At 40.6% G+C, this 19079-nt stretch overlaps 1 protein-coding gene across 1 annotated transcript; it reads right to left on the bottom strand.

Annotated features, from left to right (window-relative positions):
- Positions 1–5925: 5925 nt before the first annotated feature.
- On the bottom strand, positions 5926–17751 carry ube2q1 (ubiquitin-conjugating enzyme E2Q family member 1). The gene is made up of 13 exons (XM_068730531.1): positions 17047–17751; positions 16548–16652; positions 14977–15099; positions 14543–14596; positions 13983–14123; positions 13809–13893; positions 13299–13359; positions 13120–13210; positions 12901–12959; positions 12733–12781; positions 12521–12616; positions 10573–10639; positions 5926–9170 (listed from the first exon to the last, which is right to left on the bottom strand). The coding sequence occupies exons 1-13, from the start codon at positions 17203–17205 to the stop codon at positions 9139–9141; spliced, it is 1122 nt and encodes a 373-aa protein (XP_068586632.1). The 5' UTR covers positions 17206–17751; the 3' UTR covers positions 5926–9138.
- Positions 17752–19079: the final 1328 nt, after the last annotated feature.

The raw sequence follows: 19079 nt of genomic DNA, 5'->3' as shown, positions 1-19079 counted from the left end.
GCTTTTGTGAACTTGAAAGTCCAACGGCTCTACATGTCTGACACATATATTCACTTAACAAAAGTAGCTAGCAATCTCTGGCTCTCTCTAAAAATAGCAAATGGAATACACACATATGCCTCATGCTTTTTACTCTGCAGCCAGTAGAGTCTGATTCAGCCTCGTCCGGGTGTTCCTACAGAGCACGACAGGAACACCCACAGTCTGCCAGCGGCAGATGATAAAGTGTTCATCTTTTGTTAAAATACTTTTTAAAATCCCACTAGAGATGCAAGAGGATCATTTTTAGATGATCTTTACCTTAAGAAATGTGGCAAATTGCTCTATGCCCTGCAGAGGTACTCACACTGCAAGAAACCCATTAAAGAGCGCTCTGCATTATAATAACTGTTGTTGTGGTATCTACAACAAAAAACAAACAAAAGATTATCCTGCTTAATGTAATAGAATGAAACAATAATGAACTAAATAGACTTAGCATTAATCAGTCAGAGCCCTGCACAACTCTGCACATGCACAAGTCATGAAAATGTAAGATTGGATCTAGTAAAGAAGTCGAGGATATTTTTCTTCAAATAAAGAATCTAAATAATAAAAGTTGGGTTTAAATGGCCATCTATGCTACAGTTTACATTATCCTTGCAACAGTATAGGAAGTTTTTTGAACTGACAACGAGGTACCAAATATTGGTGGGTTCCAGCTCTAATTCCAGACACCATCACAAAAGGTATTTGTATCTAATTATCTTTGATAAATTAGCTATTTTCATTAAGATCCCACAAGACTTCCTAGGAGAGAAGAGAGTGCTGCTTCTGTTTTAAATCAATGCTCAGACAATAATTCAGTTCTATCTGTTCTCTTCAGTCGAGGGGCTGCATAAGGGAATCACAGCAAGACGGATGGTCCATTTCACTGAGATCATTGCTTTTCCTATTGATCGCCCAATGCAGGTCTAGCCCGAGTCCAGACACTGCTGAGGAGATATACGTAGCAGTATAGGAACATAACATGCACTCACTGCCCCAAGCAACCCCACTGCCCAACAAAACAGGTTGATACAATGTGGTAGTTTCAGCCAAGCAGGCTGGTCAGAGATGCATTTTAACTGAACTAATTCCCATTAGCTGTTCTGTATTGCTTACTTTGCGGAGATAGTTAGAAATCTGTCTTGTTTTCCTCTTTTCATGTGTATGCATGCTTCTTTGTCAGACAGCACCCATGCTACAGTCTCCACAATACCAATACCAACCCTCCTTGCGGCGATGATTGCCACACGTGTAAAGGTACGAGGCATAGCTCTCTCTGGACACTATCTCATCCAAGAATGTTTGGTTTTGTTGTCCTTTTGTTCTGTCTGAAGGAAACTGTCTGCTACAGTGCCCGCACAGTATTGAGTAAGCATCTGGAATGAGTCATAGCCCCAGTAATGGAAATCCATTTAGCTTGGACTGAAGTATAAGTCTGCGCAGGGAAGCGTATCGTCACGCTGAACTGACCCTGGCTACCTTTCAGCAAAGGAAGGACAAGCAGGCAACATTCAAGGTGAAAAGAACAATCAACAAAAAGTCTCACAAACAAGTGTTTGCAGTTGATTGCAGCTGAATGCATCTTTTTTAAAACTATTTCAGTTTTTTGTTTTATATGTTTTTTCACTGGATACACACTAATGACTGTATTCTTATGCAGTAAGCGCCTACCCTTGGGTGATTGAAAACTGGGTGTCCCCAGTGAACGAATGATCTGATCTGAATGAGAAGAGCCATGAAAGCTCCAGAATATGAAGCAAAATGCAGATCCATGGATCGTTAATATTTACATATCCTTCAAGACAGGGAGAATTGGATTTTGAAGCCGCCCTTTTAGTGTAATGTATGCGCTCTGGCTCTTGATTGTGACGTTGCCGCAGCCTGAGAGGCAAAACTGTGAATACATTTGAAGTGAATCTTTTAATGGAGACATAAAAGAAGGCCAGTGAAGGTCAGTCTCTCTGTGGTGCTGCAAGCTTCTGCACTCTCCTAAAATGTTTGGGTTACTCAAAATTGAATAAAACTGGCTTCCCTTCCAAATAGGATGTTCTGTAATTAAATTGTGCAGTCTTCTCCTTTACCACTGGAAATGTGAAGCTTAGTGTTTTCTCTTGATCAGGGGATCGTTAGAGTAAAGCACTGCATCTCGCCAAGCTCTTTTCAGGAGTAAAGCAATGCACTAATATTCTCTATCTTATAACAAATTGTGTTTTAACACTCGTGACTTCACTAAACTAGATTTATGAGACTTATTCTGCAACATATAAAAACAATCAAGAAAAAACACCAAAAGTTAAGCTGTCATCTTGATATTCCATTTTCTCCAGCAGAGGTGGTGTTAGTGTTCCTATTAAAGTGACACAACAGCTGAATGAGTAATGAGCTCCATCACTTTTTTTCATCTCTTTGTTCATCCCTCTCTTCAACTTTTATCATTTTGCTCTCTCTTTTTCTCGCTGTGTGTGTGTGTGTGTTCAAAAGATATGATTCATTTACAATTCTGTGCCCTATCAGCCACCAATTTATTTCAAAGTCCTTGAAGGTAAATCTGTCACTGACTGGTGATGTGTGTTACATTCCCTTCCAAGGACAGAAAGGTAATTAGAGATAAAATTGATAGATGATAGATAGATATAGGCAGAATATAGATGGATAGATAGATGGATGGATAGATGGAAGCTGTGAGACCTTCTCATCTGAGTCCATATGCAAAAACGCACAATATAATGAAATTCTGAAATACTTCAATGATAAACATATGGTTCCACATACAGCATATTTTATTCAGTAGCCAGTCACAATGCTCTCCCTGTCAAAATGACTCCCCACATTGCCATTCACCACCATCAGAGAATCAGAATACATTATACCTCCTCCCTGATCACCCATTTCCCCTGCACTGTAACCCGTTTTTGAAGAGTTGTATACCTCTGCAATTGTGGATAACCCTTCTAACGCCATTTACAATATTTTCATTTATTTTCATTGAGTACAAATGTTACATTAAGTGGAAAATATCACAACCTTTGGTTTGAATTTAAAAAACAAAACAATTGTCTGTTAATGTGAAAGTGTGAGCAGTGGAGACTTTTACAGCTGTAGAGTAACAGTGTCTGTGGGGATGACACCTGTCTTAGTGCTCTCCAGACGCTCCGCTCTAACATCAGGTCATTTAGAGTCACATTGGGATTGGTTGTTCTTCAGCCACTGATTCTTCTGTGTCTTTCAAAGCCAGACGTTGTTACTGCAGCTCTGTGCCTGTGTTCTCAATTTACTCTAACAAGGCTCACACCGACCACCATAAAAGTGTTGGTTGTCTATTAATATCAGGAATCGCCTGCTGTCTGTCTGGTTTTGTTTCTACGCTGCTGCACTGTTTAGAGCGTCTTTGGGACACTGACCAGAGGAGTTGGCAGGAGCAGATTGCATGAGTCAAATTAATCTGGGGGAGAACAGATAACTGCAGGCGCTCGCAGTTAGTTACATACTGACAAAACTAGGAAACAGTTGAGACTTCAGGAAGTCACTGTCCTCCACCAAGAAATAGACATGCACAAAACTTTCTTAAAATAGTAAATTGTTGTTTTTACACTTTGCGTTTTGTGTGGATTAAACAAACAAGATGTATTGTGTTCATTGAGCTTAAGGTAGGCAGATTGTGTTACCTTTGGACAGAGCTAGCTGGCTCCCCCTATTTCTAGTCAGTATGCTAAGCTAAGCTAAGCTAAGCTAAGTGGCTGCTGGCTGTATATTTAACAAATAGATATGCAAGTGGCATCAGCCTTCTCATCTAACCCTAAGCATGAACGTGAACAACCATATTGCCCTAATCTGTACACCAATTTCTTCAAAATGGCCACAAAAGTTAGTTGATGGACAGAAATCTGTGTGAATGAAATCCATATTGTATGCAGCAAACTAAAAGCGACTAATGTCAGTGACGTATTAGCTCATTCATCCGCAGTATGGCATCTGACCTCATTGGTCGGTGGAGACGGATGAAGCAAGGCTTCTCCCTCAGTCTGAATCTGGGTTTACTTTTGAGTATGTTTGCTTTGGGGTGGAAAAGCAGTGCGAGTCAGGCTCTGATGGATGCAGCCGTTAAGCCGCAGGCTATCAATCAACTCCAGCTGATTCTGAATGCGGCCCCACCGTGTGCTGTGCTGTGGCCCAGGGTGAAGGAGGAGAAGTCAGCTATTTCTTGCTGTCTCAGTGCGGGCACCGGCAAGTTAATCACAGAGATGCACAGCCTCCTTCCTCGGGGGGCCCGGAGCCTTGACGGCCTCCTCACAGTGTTGTGTCCAAGGCGAGCGACAGGCTGGACAAACAGATTGGCTGAAGCTGGATAATGAGGCGTGCTCTTCTCCAGCCAAGATGCCAGCCAGCCAAACACACACCACAACAAAAATAAAAAAAGTGCTCCAATAATAGGCAATTAGCCTTTCGTTGGCGAACTGCAGAGATCCACTTCTCTCTCTCCTTGCCCCCTCTTTACTACAATCTGCCCCTTTGGTTTGAATTATGCTCCTGATTTCTTCAAAAACTACACTCTGATTCTTGGTTTGAGTGATTTCTAAAATCCATAACTACCCAGGCTCCAAAAACATGATCGACCACAGACTCAATAGGTCACCCTGTTATCTATTACGGCCCTCCTTCTCATGAGAACTGATGGAGGTTGATTCAGCTATTTATCACAAATCTGACATCTATGAGAGCGGCGCTCGCCAACCCACCACGACAATATCGGACTCAAACACACTCATGTAGAATATGAGCTGTCCGTATCCGACTGCGTCTCATCAATAGCTGTCTGCTCACTGAAACAAATCACCTTTATTCATTCAACCTTGAAGGAAATGAGCCAGAGCTGGTAAGAGCAGGAATGAGTGTAATAATGGTGAGCCAACTGCTAACGGTGTTCTTGACCGTTGCCAGAGTGCTCCAATACCATCTAGTGGTGATTCTTAGCGCCCGCGCACACGCACACACACACAAAGAGGGAAGCCAAAATAACAATGAGTAAGTGGGGAGAAATTAAAAAAGGAAATCTATTATAGTAGTAATCTGTTCATCCCGCCCATCCAGCACACCACCTGTTCCAGCCTATTCTAAATCAATGCACCACCAAGACAAACTGATTCAAAATCAGATTTTTATCCACCGCAACCCACCGTTTACTCCATCCACTGCCTTCTTGGCAAATTGCACCCGTTGTTACTGTTGTCAGATGTTTGAAGTAGATATCACGTGGTGTGTAATGTGGCCATTTTCTGTATTTCCTGTGAATATATTATGTTGATGGAGCCATGCTGCCACATAAAAGGGACACGAATCACACCTCCTCTGCTGTGCACTCATTAAAGTGAATTGAATGAAATCGTCATACCCGAGTTGCAATGTTTTGGTTGTAAATAGTAAGTCAGTGGCTGGTATGCTTTGAGCAGCAGAGGCCTTTAAACACACACAGAGCTACAGTAATGCATGTCAGAGGTAAACCAGAGGTTCCTGGGGCAACGAGGGACACGGGTGGTTGTCCCTCTGGACGTTGACAGCAGCTCTGGAGAAAAACAGACACCAGAATATTTTGGCAAAGAACACCATCTACTGGAAAATACAAGAAATACATTAAGCCAGGATCCAAGTGGAACAACTGAAGCTCAGGGAACTCGTTGAAGGTTGGTGGGTAATGTAAAGCATGTATGAGATGCAGTTTGACCTCTTTTTTTGAGTTTTAGTGCCAAAACAAGTTAGCTAATCAATACTTTTATTTGTTGCTATTTGTTGGTGATACATTTTCATTGAAATGGCATGGAGATTTTTGGATGGATTACTCTTCCAGGAAACAAATAAGTTTTACATTTCCTACCGATAAACACTTCATCAGAACAGAATAAGTGATATTTCATAAAATTCTTTATTTATAAACTTGATGCAAGTTTACAAATTACTTTACATGGTCAAAATCACCCTTGCAATGGAAAAAATGAAACCAAACCAAAGCATGCTAACAGTGCATAACTTTATAACCCGGCCACTGCAGTTAATGAAGCAAGGTAAAGAACCCAGGAACAGGCCAAGTCAGACCTCAGACCAATATGTCGCTCGCCAAAGCAGAGAAGGTTTTTTGTTAGTCAGACAACAGGAGTTGGTGTGAGAGAAGCTGTTTTTTTTTTTTTTTAGGTGCACAACAGTCTTGAGTACACCATTATTCCAAATGTCAGGGTAAAGATGTGGGTTTACTATTGTTCTGATGGCACACAAATCTGAACTGCTACTTCTGTTGGGAATCCTGGCATCTTTAAAGGGAATCCAAAGCAGGTTGGGTGTCTTGTTAAGTCCATGCGTCTCTCATAGAATCTGACCTGGTTAAATAAGCGGCACGCAGGGAGAAACTACCCTGTGCACTGATGTAGGGAACCACAAGTAAACAATTAATGAACAACCGATACATCTAGTCTTTTTATCACCCTACCCGACCACTCTTTTGTCTTCAGTAGCTTGGTGTAAAACACCCATTGATATATTGACATGCAAAATACAGCAATATCAAAGAGACGGGGTAGATGTGTTCTGATCCCCTCATCAAGTGCAGGTTAATCCGAGGGTGGGAGCAAAACTCCGGCTCCACATCTGATTCCAAAAAAAACTTTTTTTTTTTTTTTAACCTCAGGTATTCAGAATTTGACAGCAAACCATACTGTAATGCCTTTTGGTAAAACAGATGCGTCTTACTAAAATGGCCCAAAACATCAAAAAAAGATTGACACGTTGAATCTTGCACTTTATGACGATATTCTGAAGCAATCCTTAGCAAAGTCGAGTGTGCAGTATGTATTCCTGAGTTTGCTTCTCCAGAGAATGCATGGTGACCAGAATGAAGTGATTAGTACATTACCAATGGCATCACAACAGCTAACAACCATGCCAATGATTCCGTCATGTTGGGATTTTTGCTTGAGGTGAAAGAACAGAGGAAATGGACGTCCTGCTATGAACAGGCTGAATGATTTTTACCCATCTGTACCGTTTTTTTGAAAATATTGGCGCTGTGACTGAGGTCAGCATCGCTGAGGAAATTCTAAATCAACCTAAAAAAACAAACAAGGAATGACTGTATGAATTAGCATAACTAAGCTTTCTATGCTGGTTTTCAGGACAATATACTTAAAACAATGCAAGTAACCACACAATAGAACACCCACAACAAACGTGTAACTGCATTAATTGGAATGCTCCACACAGTTTTCTGCATATTATTCACATTACATCAAAGACCCAGCACGCCGAGGGGTACAGCAGCGCTGAGAGTGGTTATGAATAGTAACCAGAGAGGTGGTAACGGGAAGAGCTGGGTCCCTCCTGTGGCAAATCTGAACAAATATTTATCAAACCTACACAAATATTCTGGAAACGGAACAGACTCCAGTCGATCTTCCCAGGTGTGAAGCCAGAAGGTATCAGGTCAAGACTATTGCTGTGAAATTGAAACTCGGGCTGCATTTTAAAACCAGCCATGAGGTCAAGGAAAAGTCAGAAGGTAAAAAAAGGTCACTTTTTTTTCTCCCCTCCAGACGGTTACAACTGCAGGATTGGCAAAGTGCTCAGGATGTGAACGAGCTACAAGGACTAAGCAGGCGACTACGCTGATAAGACTCATTTTCCTCAGTACAACAAAACTCCAAAAACTGTCTCCTCACTGCATAGCCTTACTGAGGTTCATCCGGTTTGAGTGAAACGATATGAATAGCCAACCCTCTGGAATGCCAGAAACAGCTGCGTCTAAGAGGTGCTGTCAAAAAAGGGGAATGGTACTGTTGCCAATAACATGAGGATTACAAATCAATATTTAAAAAAACCAAAAAAAACCGCAGTAGTCATTAAGCTTACATAAGATCACGGTGTACTTTTGTTTCCTTCTGCAAGAGTATCCATGAAGCAACTTTTTCTTATTCTAAATGGGTCTTGAGAAGTTGCAGAGCCCCTGCTGTTAATAGTCAAGGGTGTATATAGTAATACAGTCTTTGCCCAGTCAAAGACCCAGACAAGGTTACATTATAAACAATTAAATCCTTTTGCAGAAATACAAATTTACATGTTTACACGTGAAGTTAAAATCAACTACATTACAGTGTGATCCAAACCCAAACACGCCGCCGCGTCGCCTGGTCGTGTTTCTTGGGTTGCCAACACGCCAAACCTCTCCTGCGGGGAGTTGTCCAGTTGCTGGTTGTGGTGATGATGGCAATGATGATGATGATGATGATGATGATGATGATGATGATGATGATGATGATGACGACAACAACAGTGGTCTCCAACTTTGGAGATCAGCAAGATGCTGTTCTTCATTATGTGCTGTCCCACCCGGGCTGCAAAAGTCTCGTTATCTTCCTCCCCCACCTCAGGGCTTCAAGCCTTAAAAGAAAAGAGGTTTGAAAGCAAGCTCGCCCCCGGAAGCATGTTATTCCAGAGGAGGGATCTTGGCATTGCAAAGATAATACATGAGCACAATATTACAGAGGACGTCCATGGAGAGAAAGGATAGTGGTTCTTCCACCACCAGCATTTAAATGTCTCTCCCAGCCACCACTGCATCACATCAGGGATCCAGTCTGTGGCCAGAGAGGCAGTGTCAGGCGGATACAGTCATGCTGCACCGTTCAGCCCACAGCCAGCGAGTAACCGTGGCATGCTCAACGCCAAAACCAAAAAAGGGTGAGTGCGCCATATTTAGTCCGTCGTTTTCCTGGATTATGGGATGAATGTCGCAATGGAGAAATTAGATTGTACCAGACAACAGATGTACAGAGATAAATATTGAGGAGAGGACACTATTGCGAGTAGCTGATGAGCTTGGATGTAGATTTCAGGTGTCTCTGTGTGTGTGTGTGTGTGTGTGTGTGTGTGTGTGTGTGTGTGTGTGTGTGTGTGTGTGTGTGTGTGTGTGTGTGGGCACTGAATGAGGAATTTGGTTTGGAGTTCAAACTCTCATGTAAGAGAGCCAAATGGTTCGCAGGATAAAAAAAAAAAAATATTAATATTGGTCGCAAGGAAAAAAAAATAAATCGAAGACATGTGGTCCCAGTGCAGGAAAAGCAGGAGTCCGTTTTAGCCGTCTTCCTTGGGGGGTGTGTACCAGCCTGAGGGGGGAAAACAACAAAGAATGACGATACAGATAACATAACAACTATTTACAGTCCCCAGGTCTCCACCACCAGTAGTATCAGGGTTACATGCAGAGGCTTTTTGCATGTGCATTATATTCTGCCTCATTAGCATGTACCGACATGCTAATGGTTGGTTCAAGACCCAAAACGCTGTCTAGAAAGTGTTCAGTGGTAAAACCCAGGGCACATGTGGTTCTGAATTTTGAATGTTGATTCTTCTCTTGTTGAGTCTGTTGTCAATTCTATATTAAACGGCATATTAATTGGATTTGAATGGTTATATCATTACTTTATTCTGCTCTGCTTGCAAACAGCAGAATATCAGTTATAATGATCAAAGTCAAAAAGCATTCAGTTCATATACAGCTAGGCAGCATGTCTATGAAACAATGTTAATCATCAACAGTCATCATTGGACCTGAACATGACATTTTGAAATACATTGGTAAACAGCAAGTTATACAATTAATTTGAATAGTTGTTAAGACCATTATTTAGGGCATTTGTCATCTTCCAGCACACCTATGCACTACTACTTCTACTACTTTCCTGACATACTGTATAACCAACAACCTACACTTTGTATATTAGTTACTTATAGATTAGTAATTATAGTAATCAGCTTTATAGAAGCTTAGGAATTATGAATTTAAATACTAACAGCACCAAATAATACCAGTTGTTGATGTTCTTATCTCTCATTATGCAGTTTAGTTCTTAGCAGGAATATTTAAAACACACATAACAAATAGTCGTGCGTAGACTCTTTTCTTTGAATGTTATACACTCCTGAAAACACCAAAATCTAAACTGAAGGCAAAACATCTGAATAATCAAGTTGGTTTACTTTTTTTTTTCTTATTTTATTAAATCCATTTGTCAAAAATCATGAACAAAAGTATGAATCTCATGGTCTTTACATCTGTTTTGGAAGTCCATTTCTAGCAGCACACCTGACATTTATACTCTTAAGTATTTAATCTGCCGTAATAAAAAACTTGCAAGAGATTAGCTGGTGTCTTTGGTGGCTCACATAGGCTTCAATGCCCAAATGCTCCGTGTGCTATTGTTAGGTCAGTAAGATATGAAATGGTTTAGTCAGAGTCACGGTAACAGAACAGCCAAAGTAACATGGTTATTGCTTAAGTAGGACTCTGAATGGTGTTGAATCACAAGCATGTTGTACTTAGTGCGTACTACTATTATCTATTTCCTGCTAACTTTACAAATTGAGTGTAATAATGTGGACTACATAAATGTTGTCCATGTTTTGTAATTACACAACAGTACAAGCAATACTTCCCCTCAGCTTTGATGCAGTGCAGGGGTTTGGTTTCAGTAAACAAGGTCAGTAACTGGAGACAAAAACACTCACCGTTCTTTTCATGGATCTGAACCAGGGATTTGTAGGACTGCTGAGCTCGGGCAAGATTGTACTGGTTCTGTAGTAAAAGATGAAAATGAAATAACCTTAGAGTGTACACTGGGTTTATGACCAACAGAATATACAGATCAGGAAACAGATGTTTTCTACAAGTTAAAATAAAATAAAAAGCCTATCTAACTGTATCCAAATTCAAGAGCAAAACCCAGTGTATGGTGCAGGACAACACGCTGTCACTCTGCACAGAATAGACTCTTCGCTAAGTCCCGCCTCTCAAATGCAGACTGACCAATCACAGCGTATTATCAGCCCGTTCCATAGACAGGAACAGGGCCCAGATTTACGTTTCTAAAACGTTAACGTTTCTGAGGAGCCAATGTTAGCAGAAGTACAGCACATCAATCACGACATTTACTCTTTATAAAAACTTTCTTTTTTAAAAAAAAAAAGTATATCTCTGTCGGTTCCTTTCCATAATGTTGTTAGACGCTTATGATAACAATCTGAGCCAGTCAGTGGTAAGACCAAGCATTTGTGGTGTGGTGGTTTACTTTTACACTGATCTGTAACGTTGATCTTTATCTCTTTAACCGGTTTATACTGCAGAGTTAGTTCGACATGTCCTTTGTTAGTTTCTCCAAAACAATAGATCCTCCTCATGCAGGGAGTGCATAATGTTAAGATGGACTGTGACTATGGCTTGGATCAAAGCAATAGTCATCCTTTGCACACGAGTTCTAGTTCCCGACTAGCTTAGGCAGGACTAGTTTACCATGAACATGGCCGACTGCTCAAACCGCTCCGCTCCCTTCACTCCAGAAAAAAATGTTGTGGAAGAATTCAACAGTTTCAAGGACATTTTACAGGGAAAAGAGTGTCACCATAAGAAAATAAAAATCAAATCAAATCTCAACACAATGCAGACCTGTAGCAGAGTTGAGATGCTGTAGAAGGGCTCAACTCTTCTGTCAGGCTTAGGATAGTTTCCTTAGGCAAATAAAAATAACTCTCCTCACTGGTTTATGTATTTTTATATCCAACGCGTTACGTTGTCCTTCTCACTTAAGTCTTAAACCAATAGGCTTCTATTTTAATCAACACAGCCAGCTACATAGGCCACACAATAGCTTGTGTCTCACTTGCGCTGTATGCGCTAAACATTACACCGAAGCGTGTTATTATGCATCAGGTCTATTTTCTTCCATTTTATGCAAGTAGGCTTTGAGACCTGCCAAAACGCGGGGGACCTGCACTCAACACACAGCGTGAACATCTCCTGTGTGTACGTGGAGACAGGAGGAAGACTGAAGCTGCTCTGTGTACATGCTGCTTTCACTAGGCGGGCTGTGGAGACAATATGAAGACTCTAGCAATTCTATAGTGACCCCATAGTACCTCTACAGCTTTTAAAGAAGCTCCTGTCCCCCTTTTCATACGGTATCAGATGAAGTGCTTAACCCTGGTTGAAACAGTTGAACATGACATATGTTAATCTGTCAATAACACCGACGGCAAACACCGTTTGACAAATAAATTTAATCTTAGTTGCTCATATCCCTGCATTTAAAAAGTTAAATGAATTGAATAAAAGATGAAAGCCAAACACATGAAAAGATAAAAGTGAGAAACAACAACTAATTTGCATCTATGAGCTTCTGAGACATGAAATATCTCTGTTTCTTTGGTACTAAACGTATCAAACTCTGGGAGATTGAGTTTCGTTAACAGAACATGACAGCACAAAAAGATAAGCATATTAACAGCTTTGGCTGCATAAACAGAAGATGTTCACACTGCATAACAGACCACGATTTTAAAAGCAGGGAACCAGGCCTCGGTGTCAAAGCGCGGTCATCGTGGTCCACATCATTCATTATGTGAACTCAACATTATCACAGGACATCACCGAACTTAATAAGAAAGCTGCTTCCTCACTTACTTTATTGGCTCCAAACTGCACTCTGGCTTTTCCTTTGACTAAAGTGGCATTGATCTGCATGATGACAGACTCAATGGAATAGGCACTGCTCCAACCCTGCAATCAGAAAAACCAATGTCAATCAAATGTAAAACAGACACAAATATATTGATTATTATGTATTGCAAAATCACATTCTTTTACTTCTTTAAAAAAAAATACACTTGACATACCTGTTTGGTGAGAAGTTCCATGCACAGGGCACCTCCTCCAAGAACATAACTAAGTAAACACAGAACAGCATAATTAAGTCCTCTTCCAAGAAGAAAAAAACGTTGCCGCATCAACTGAGAAAATTGTCAATCGGGAAGGAAAAAAGTGTACCAGCTAAATGAACTCACCCTCCAGAAAGCACAGGAGAAACCACTCGGACAAAAGGTGGATCAAAGGGGAAATTATCCTGTAAAGCAGGACCAGCAAAAACACTCAATTTACAGACTTCAAAGACTCCAAAATGGTGTGTGTATATGTATATATACACACATATAGATATATATATATATATATATATACACATATACATATAGTATTTTTTTAAATGTAGAGTCAAATTTACTCACTTTATATGAGAAGTTTAGTAAAATGTAATCCATTCCTTCCTTTTCCTTGAGGACTTGTAAATCGCTGTGTAAGGGGCTATCTGGATCCACCCTGTTAGTCAATAAATTATGAAATCAGTCTGCGTTTATGCTGACGTGGAGATAAATAATACGCGACACAAGATCCCGCGGTTACTTACGTCCTTAGTTTGACGTGCCATTCATACAGGCTGTCGTTAACAAGCTCGACCGAATAGATGCCTGCAAAAGAAATTGATTATATAAGAGTTTAGTAAAAACTACAATGATTTAATCTCCCTTTTCATTTACAGTGAGGCAAAGCATAACATGTATTTGAACATGTACCTCCACTCTCATACCACTGTCAGTTAATTCTGAGGCAGTTGTTTAAGGCCTAGTTCAAAAGGTGAAGAATTCATTTTTGTGGTTATTACTTTTTCAAGGAATGACATTTGTCTTTGTTAAGCTTCTGTGGAAAAGTGTGCCAATCTGTTGATAGCCTTTAAACATCCCAGCTCTTGTATTACAGAGCTTGAAGTTCACCAACACTCGCCAATCACATCAAGTGGACAGAATTGATGATTGTAGTGTGTGGTCATACATATGCTAGTTTACGGGTTGAGTTATTTGCAAATGTTCCTTTCACTCAGGTCTGCACCAAAGAGCAGACCACGGTGCAGAGTGCATACCTGTCTTGTAACTCTGAGACCTGTAGATCTCTCTGAGCTCCTTCATCAGGCGGTCAGAGGCCTGCACGGAACCAGACACAGCTCCCTGCGAAATACAAAACATTAGTTCCATAGTATCAACGACAAGGGTCTCAGCACCCTAAAACATATGTACTTTACTGACTAAAGACTTACATTCAAGTGGTCCTGCCTCTGGTTCTTTCGGATTTTCTCCAGGATGGCCAAATTCTCCTTCTCGATGCCATCATCCTCGGATTTTTTCCCGTCCACAGGCTCCTCCTCTTTCATTTCATAGTGGTCCAGATCCTCTATGTCCTGTTGTATAATATTTGATATTTTAGGCAATTTAAATACTTTCTGGCTCTCCAGCAATACATGCAACATGAAAACGTATCAAAGCCAAAAGATGTGCTAAAAACATCCTTGTTCACTAGAATAACACTGTAACGAAGCCAACATTGACATTAGCTAGAGAATAACCAGAGTGACTAGATCATAGTCACATCAAACCTAAAGACAATAATCATGTGTATGTATTGGTGGAGGATAAGGACAGACATTCCATTCAAAAGCATCTTTATTAAACAATATGCTTTGCTCACAGCCTAAACATTCCTCTTTCAAGATATGCGAGACGAAGACGGGAGGAAATTACAAGTGGTTCATTACTGAGCATCTAGTCCAACCTTCTAAGAGCAAAACATTGAGTGTTTGGACCAAAGGTGACAACTTACCTCTCCCATCTCTTCCTCCTCCTCTTCTTCAGATGTGACCTCCTCTGTCCCATGCTATACACACACACACACACACACACACACACACACACACACACACACACACACACACACACACACACACACACACACACACACACACGAAGGCATTGAGTCAAGCTGAATAAAGTCATCTGAAAGAGCCTCATGAGCTGACCTCATGAAGACCACCTTCTGCTGACCATCACCACAGGAAGAGCCTATTGATCAGCTAAGAATGTAGGCGGCCATTTCAGTACTGAGCAAAAGTTGTTTGGATGTGCATAATTAAAAACATCCTTATTTAAATGAGCATGTCTTATTCCTTAAAAGTGATAAAATACTGGCCATGTCCTGGCTGTGCCATTCCATGCCATGCGGAGGTATCTCACAAGAGCACAACTAGGTAGCCTTGCCTTTCGGTCTTGTCCCACAGGACCTGCTGGCAGGGGCTGGTCCAGCATCTCCACATCTGGATGTTGGGGAAGGTTGTACAGCCGACAGAGATCACAAATGAGTTTCTTCAACTGCTGCAAAAGCTAGAAAATACAAAAGCACAAACAGGAGGGGATAAAGAGTTAGACAAACAGCTACACAGCAATGCCACGTGGCAGACATGTGACAGATTGCAGGCATGAAAAAAAATGTTGATTATCAAGTTAATCTTAAAATGTATAAAGCTCATCATCAGAAATCAAAATCTGCTTTACAATCTGTACAGCATTCATAAGGACATCTGTCCTAAGACCCTCACTTCAGATAATTACTTATCAAATGCGAGTGGACATCAATAAAATATATATATTCTTTGTAATCACCAGATCTTGAATGCAAAACTAGCAATTTGTGATTGTATGAAACAGAAGACATGGGATGATTACATTATTCACCAAGCAGTGTGTTTCTGGGCATTCAACCTTAAACTGTGGAATAACAAAGTAAAAACTTGCAGTGTGTAAGTGTAGCAAAAAAGTTAGGGCCAATGACTCTCACATGACGTCAAAGCAAGGATTTACACATAATACCACTGACACAGTTTGTACTCGTACACAAAAAATAGGCAACATAGTCATTAAGGTGCCATCAGCTACTGTGTTCTGCCTTTGCAAATTTGGTGCAATTCAAATGTAGGGTGCCGCTAAAACATCTGTGCAACAGTTTGAAACTAGATTGATCTTATCTATCCACAGGAAGGTTTGTCCCTTACCCAACACACAACATTAACATGTTTTATAGATTAAAGTAGACGAAATTATGGTGCAAAATGCAAACATAAAAAAAAACCTGACAGCTCTTCTATAAAAAGCACATTTTGTGTCCTACAACCAGAGCACCATGAATAAGTAGGCTAACTAAGCTCAGGATGTCACCACACGTGTAGGATTACATAAGAATCTGCGTGTCACTGCTACACCTTCACCTTAAAAGTTGTCCCAATGATCTAATGTCAGTCATTTGGTGTGCTTAAAACCTGCCAGTTAGAAAAGTTCAACTCATCCCCCAAGTACAAAGTCACACACATTTATGCCGCACATGCAGGCTGTTTGTGAAGAAAATTTACTTAAGCTCCATGCTGTGAGCATCTTGTAAATACATCCCTATAATGAGGAAAAACCCCAACGCTGCATCAGTGAACACTCTCTTTAACTCGTTCAGTGAGCAGAAAATATTGCAAGAATGATGCAAACAAACGTTAAAGGACAAGTACTTTTTGAAATGAATCTAGAATACAAATATAAAAAGCCAGTACTAATCACAGTCCACCTCCCTGTGATGAAGCTCAACACAGCAGGCTGGCATTATGTCAAAAATAATGCAACGGAAATGCTCCCGCTGAGTGGCAGCCTGGTCAACACTTGTAACGTTAACCTTCACCATGACAACTAAAATTGTCAGCAGCAGATCCTCACTAAGTGGGCATAATTCGTCAAAATTCTCCTCAGTGACACATAGTGGAAAAAAACAAAAATGAGTGAGGATAACTAACCAGGGTGCTGCCTTTCCTCACATCTTCCAACCTCTCCAAAACTTGCGCCAAGCTCGGATCATCAGAGTCCACAAACCATATTGGCGGCGTAGAGGGATAAGATTCCTAAAGACAGAGGAATACAGCAAAAAAAAAAACGGGACCGTTACATCAAAACATTTGACCTATATTCACCTGCGTGTCGCAGGGCTAAACATAGAATCCGTAAATAGCGTAACATTTGATTTAGCGACATTAGCATTCAGAGTGCAGTGTTAGCCAACAGCTAAGGTTGCTTATTATACGTCGTGTATTAGACCAACAAACCCCCCCTATTGAGACTGCGTAGTTGCCACTGACACTTATGAAACTACGGAAAACCTGTGCGACATAGCATCAGATTGTTCAGTCGTTGGGGTAGCCTGCTACCTGACTAGCAAGTTAACCAGCTAACTTTAGCTCGCTAACGACCAACAAGGGAAGTGTATAAATCCAGCATTTGTGTTCCTGTCCCCCTTACCGTTATATTACAGTGGATAATTAACAGCTTTTCCCCAGTTACATTAAACTGGCAGCTCAGTTCGTCAGGCTTCCAGTCAATGATCCTGAAGCGTTCGTGGTTTGGATCAAAAATGGACTCCAAAAACTTCAGTTCGGCCTTCAGCCCCGACACCGACATCTTCCACGCATCTCCGGCTGGGCCGCTGGGGAGGGGGAGAAGTCGGGACTTAGCTTTTAGCTAACGTTAGCTAAAGCCACAACGCAGATTTCTGTACAAAATTGGTTAAAATGTGGCAAAGCAATGGCAGACTGTCCCCAATAGGTGTAGCTGGACACCCAGTACCAGCTATTACAAGTGTCCGGACAAATTGAAGCGATTTGCTGATTAAGTTGCTAACGGTAGCTAGCCTTCAGTTAGCATTTGATAACAGCGCAGCGCTTGGCAAGATGCTAGCGAGCGAGTTAGCAAGCTAGTCCGTTGTTGTTGTCTTTCCGTCTATTGTTGTTGTCTGCCTAGGATAACGTATAGTTCAAGGTATTCGCGGTGTCCCGTGACCAGCTCTTCACAGTATCCCCGGACAGTTACTAATTATTAATTTAACCAGGGTTCAATCATACTATCTCCACGATCTGAGCTTAAATCCTGCTGTACGGACAGTGTTTTTCATCCCGGTGTGCAACTGTAGCTGGCCTCTTGTGGGGTTTAAAGATGGCGTTCTGCAACCTCCCCGTTCCCGCAGAATCCCAGCATACAGCGCGTCCTCAGTATATTTGAGGGTAAGAAAATAAAGGAAAGTTTACAACAGTTGATAATTTAGTCAGTCATTAAAGTAGGACAGTGGCTTCAATGTGATTTCATTTTTTTTGTGAGTGAAAACAAACCAATTTCCTGCATCAGACAATACATACATCAGTTAAAACTGGTGCACATAACTTTGATAGAGTTTCCAGTGCATCTTTTTGCTTTGGTACCACAAATATGGCTGAAATTATTTGGATACGTTTCCATGAAAATTATCCTTGATGCAGTGTCCATCACGAGTTGGACATACTTGATATTACAACTCCACATACGTCTTTAATACAATCAAACAATCATCATTTTAAATGTTGTGTTTACTCACAGAAATGTACAAAAATATAGTATTTTGCTATGTAAATGGGGCATTGACAATTTGAGCAATTTAACATTTGGGTGTACACAGTCTACACACCGTTCTTGATTATTTATTTTCAGTTCAGCACATGATGAACATGGCTATGATTCCAACTGATTTTAATCTAAGCTCACAATAAATGTGCCTGTATCATCTTGTTAACAATAGGTTAACTGGAAATAACAGGTTATTACAAAGAATAATATAAATGTCATTATACTTCATATATTTGAGGTCATACATGTTTATATATAGAAATATAGACATAATATGGTTCAATGAGGCCAATGATGTAAAAAAGTAAAAAATGGTCTTGCTAGGAGGGAGAAAAAAGCAGGTTTGATATTCAAATCCAAAGTTAACTCATTGGTAGTCTACTTGAGTGATCCGAGCCATATGATTTGTCTAAGTATAATAAGCGTATGTTCTTCTTTTGTTACTAAAATTCCATTACTAATCGTATTCAGAATCTGTCATGTGTGCTCTTCTGTTTTATCTAACTAAGGAAATTATAGGAGATGCTTGTAAAATAGGTCTATTATATCTTAATGAACATATAATATAACACATATTGACCTTAAATATGGAATCGCATGGCTGTTCAGGCCAACTGTTATTTCGCCCCTGCCTGATGCACATTTGTGAAAAATTATCTGCCATGCTCACAGGAATAACATAGTCCACATGCACTCTGCATCTTTCCCCACAAGAAACCATTAACAGTCTATCTATCAAATCGTGTCTGTAGTAGTATCTGGTGCCCACTAGGAGGTAGTGTTGGCTCAAGTTTCAAACAATTAGGGTTAGGGTTAAAGTAGGGTTAGCGCTTGAAAATATGATGTTGTTGGTCCTGCTCTCCACTAACTGGTGGTTAGCGCTTCAGGCTACATGAATA

Source organism: Cebidichthys violaceus, unplaced genomic scaffold (assembly GCF_023349555.1).
Source record: "Cebidichthys violaceus isolate CVI_PGR_0920_01 unplaced genomic scaffold, fCebVio1.0.p SCAF_5, whole genome shotgun sequence".
Classification (NCBI taxonomy): domain Eukaryota; kingdom Metazoa; phylum Chordata; class Actinopteri; order Perciformes; family Stichaeidae; genus Cebidichthys; species Cebidichthys violaceus.
Note: the sequence above shows the minus strand (reverse complement) of the source record. Positions and strands in the feature narration are given on the sequence as shown.

Coding starts and splice junctions, on each gene's coding strand:
- ube2q1 (XM_068730531.1), bottom strand. CDS start 17,205: ATGTCGGTGTCGGGGCTGAAGGCCGAACTGAAGTTTTTGGAGTCCATT. Junction 14,124..14,542: donor AGGAGGAAGAGATGGGAGAG/GTAAGTTGTCAC, acceptor ATTATACAACAG/GACATAGAGGATCTGGACCA. Junction 13,211..13,298: donor TGGCACGTCAAACTAAGGAC/GTAAGTAACCGC, acceptor ATTGACTAACAG/GGTGGATCCAGATAGCCCCT.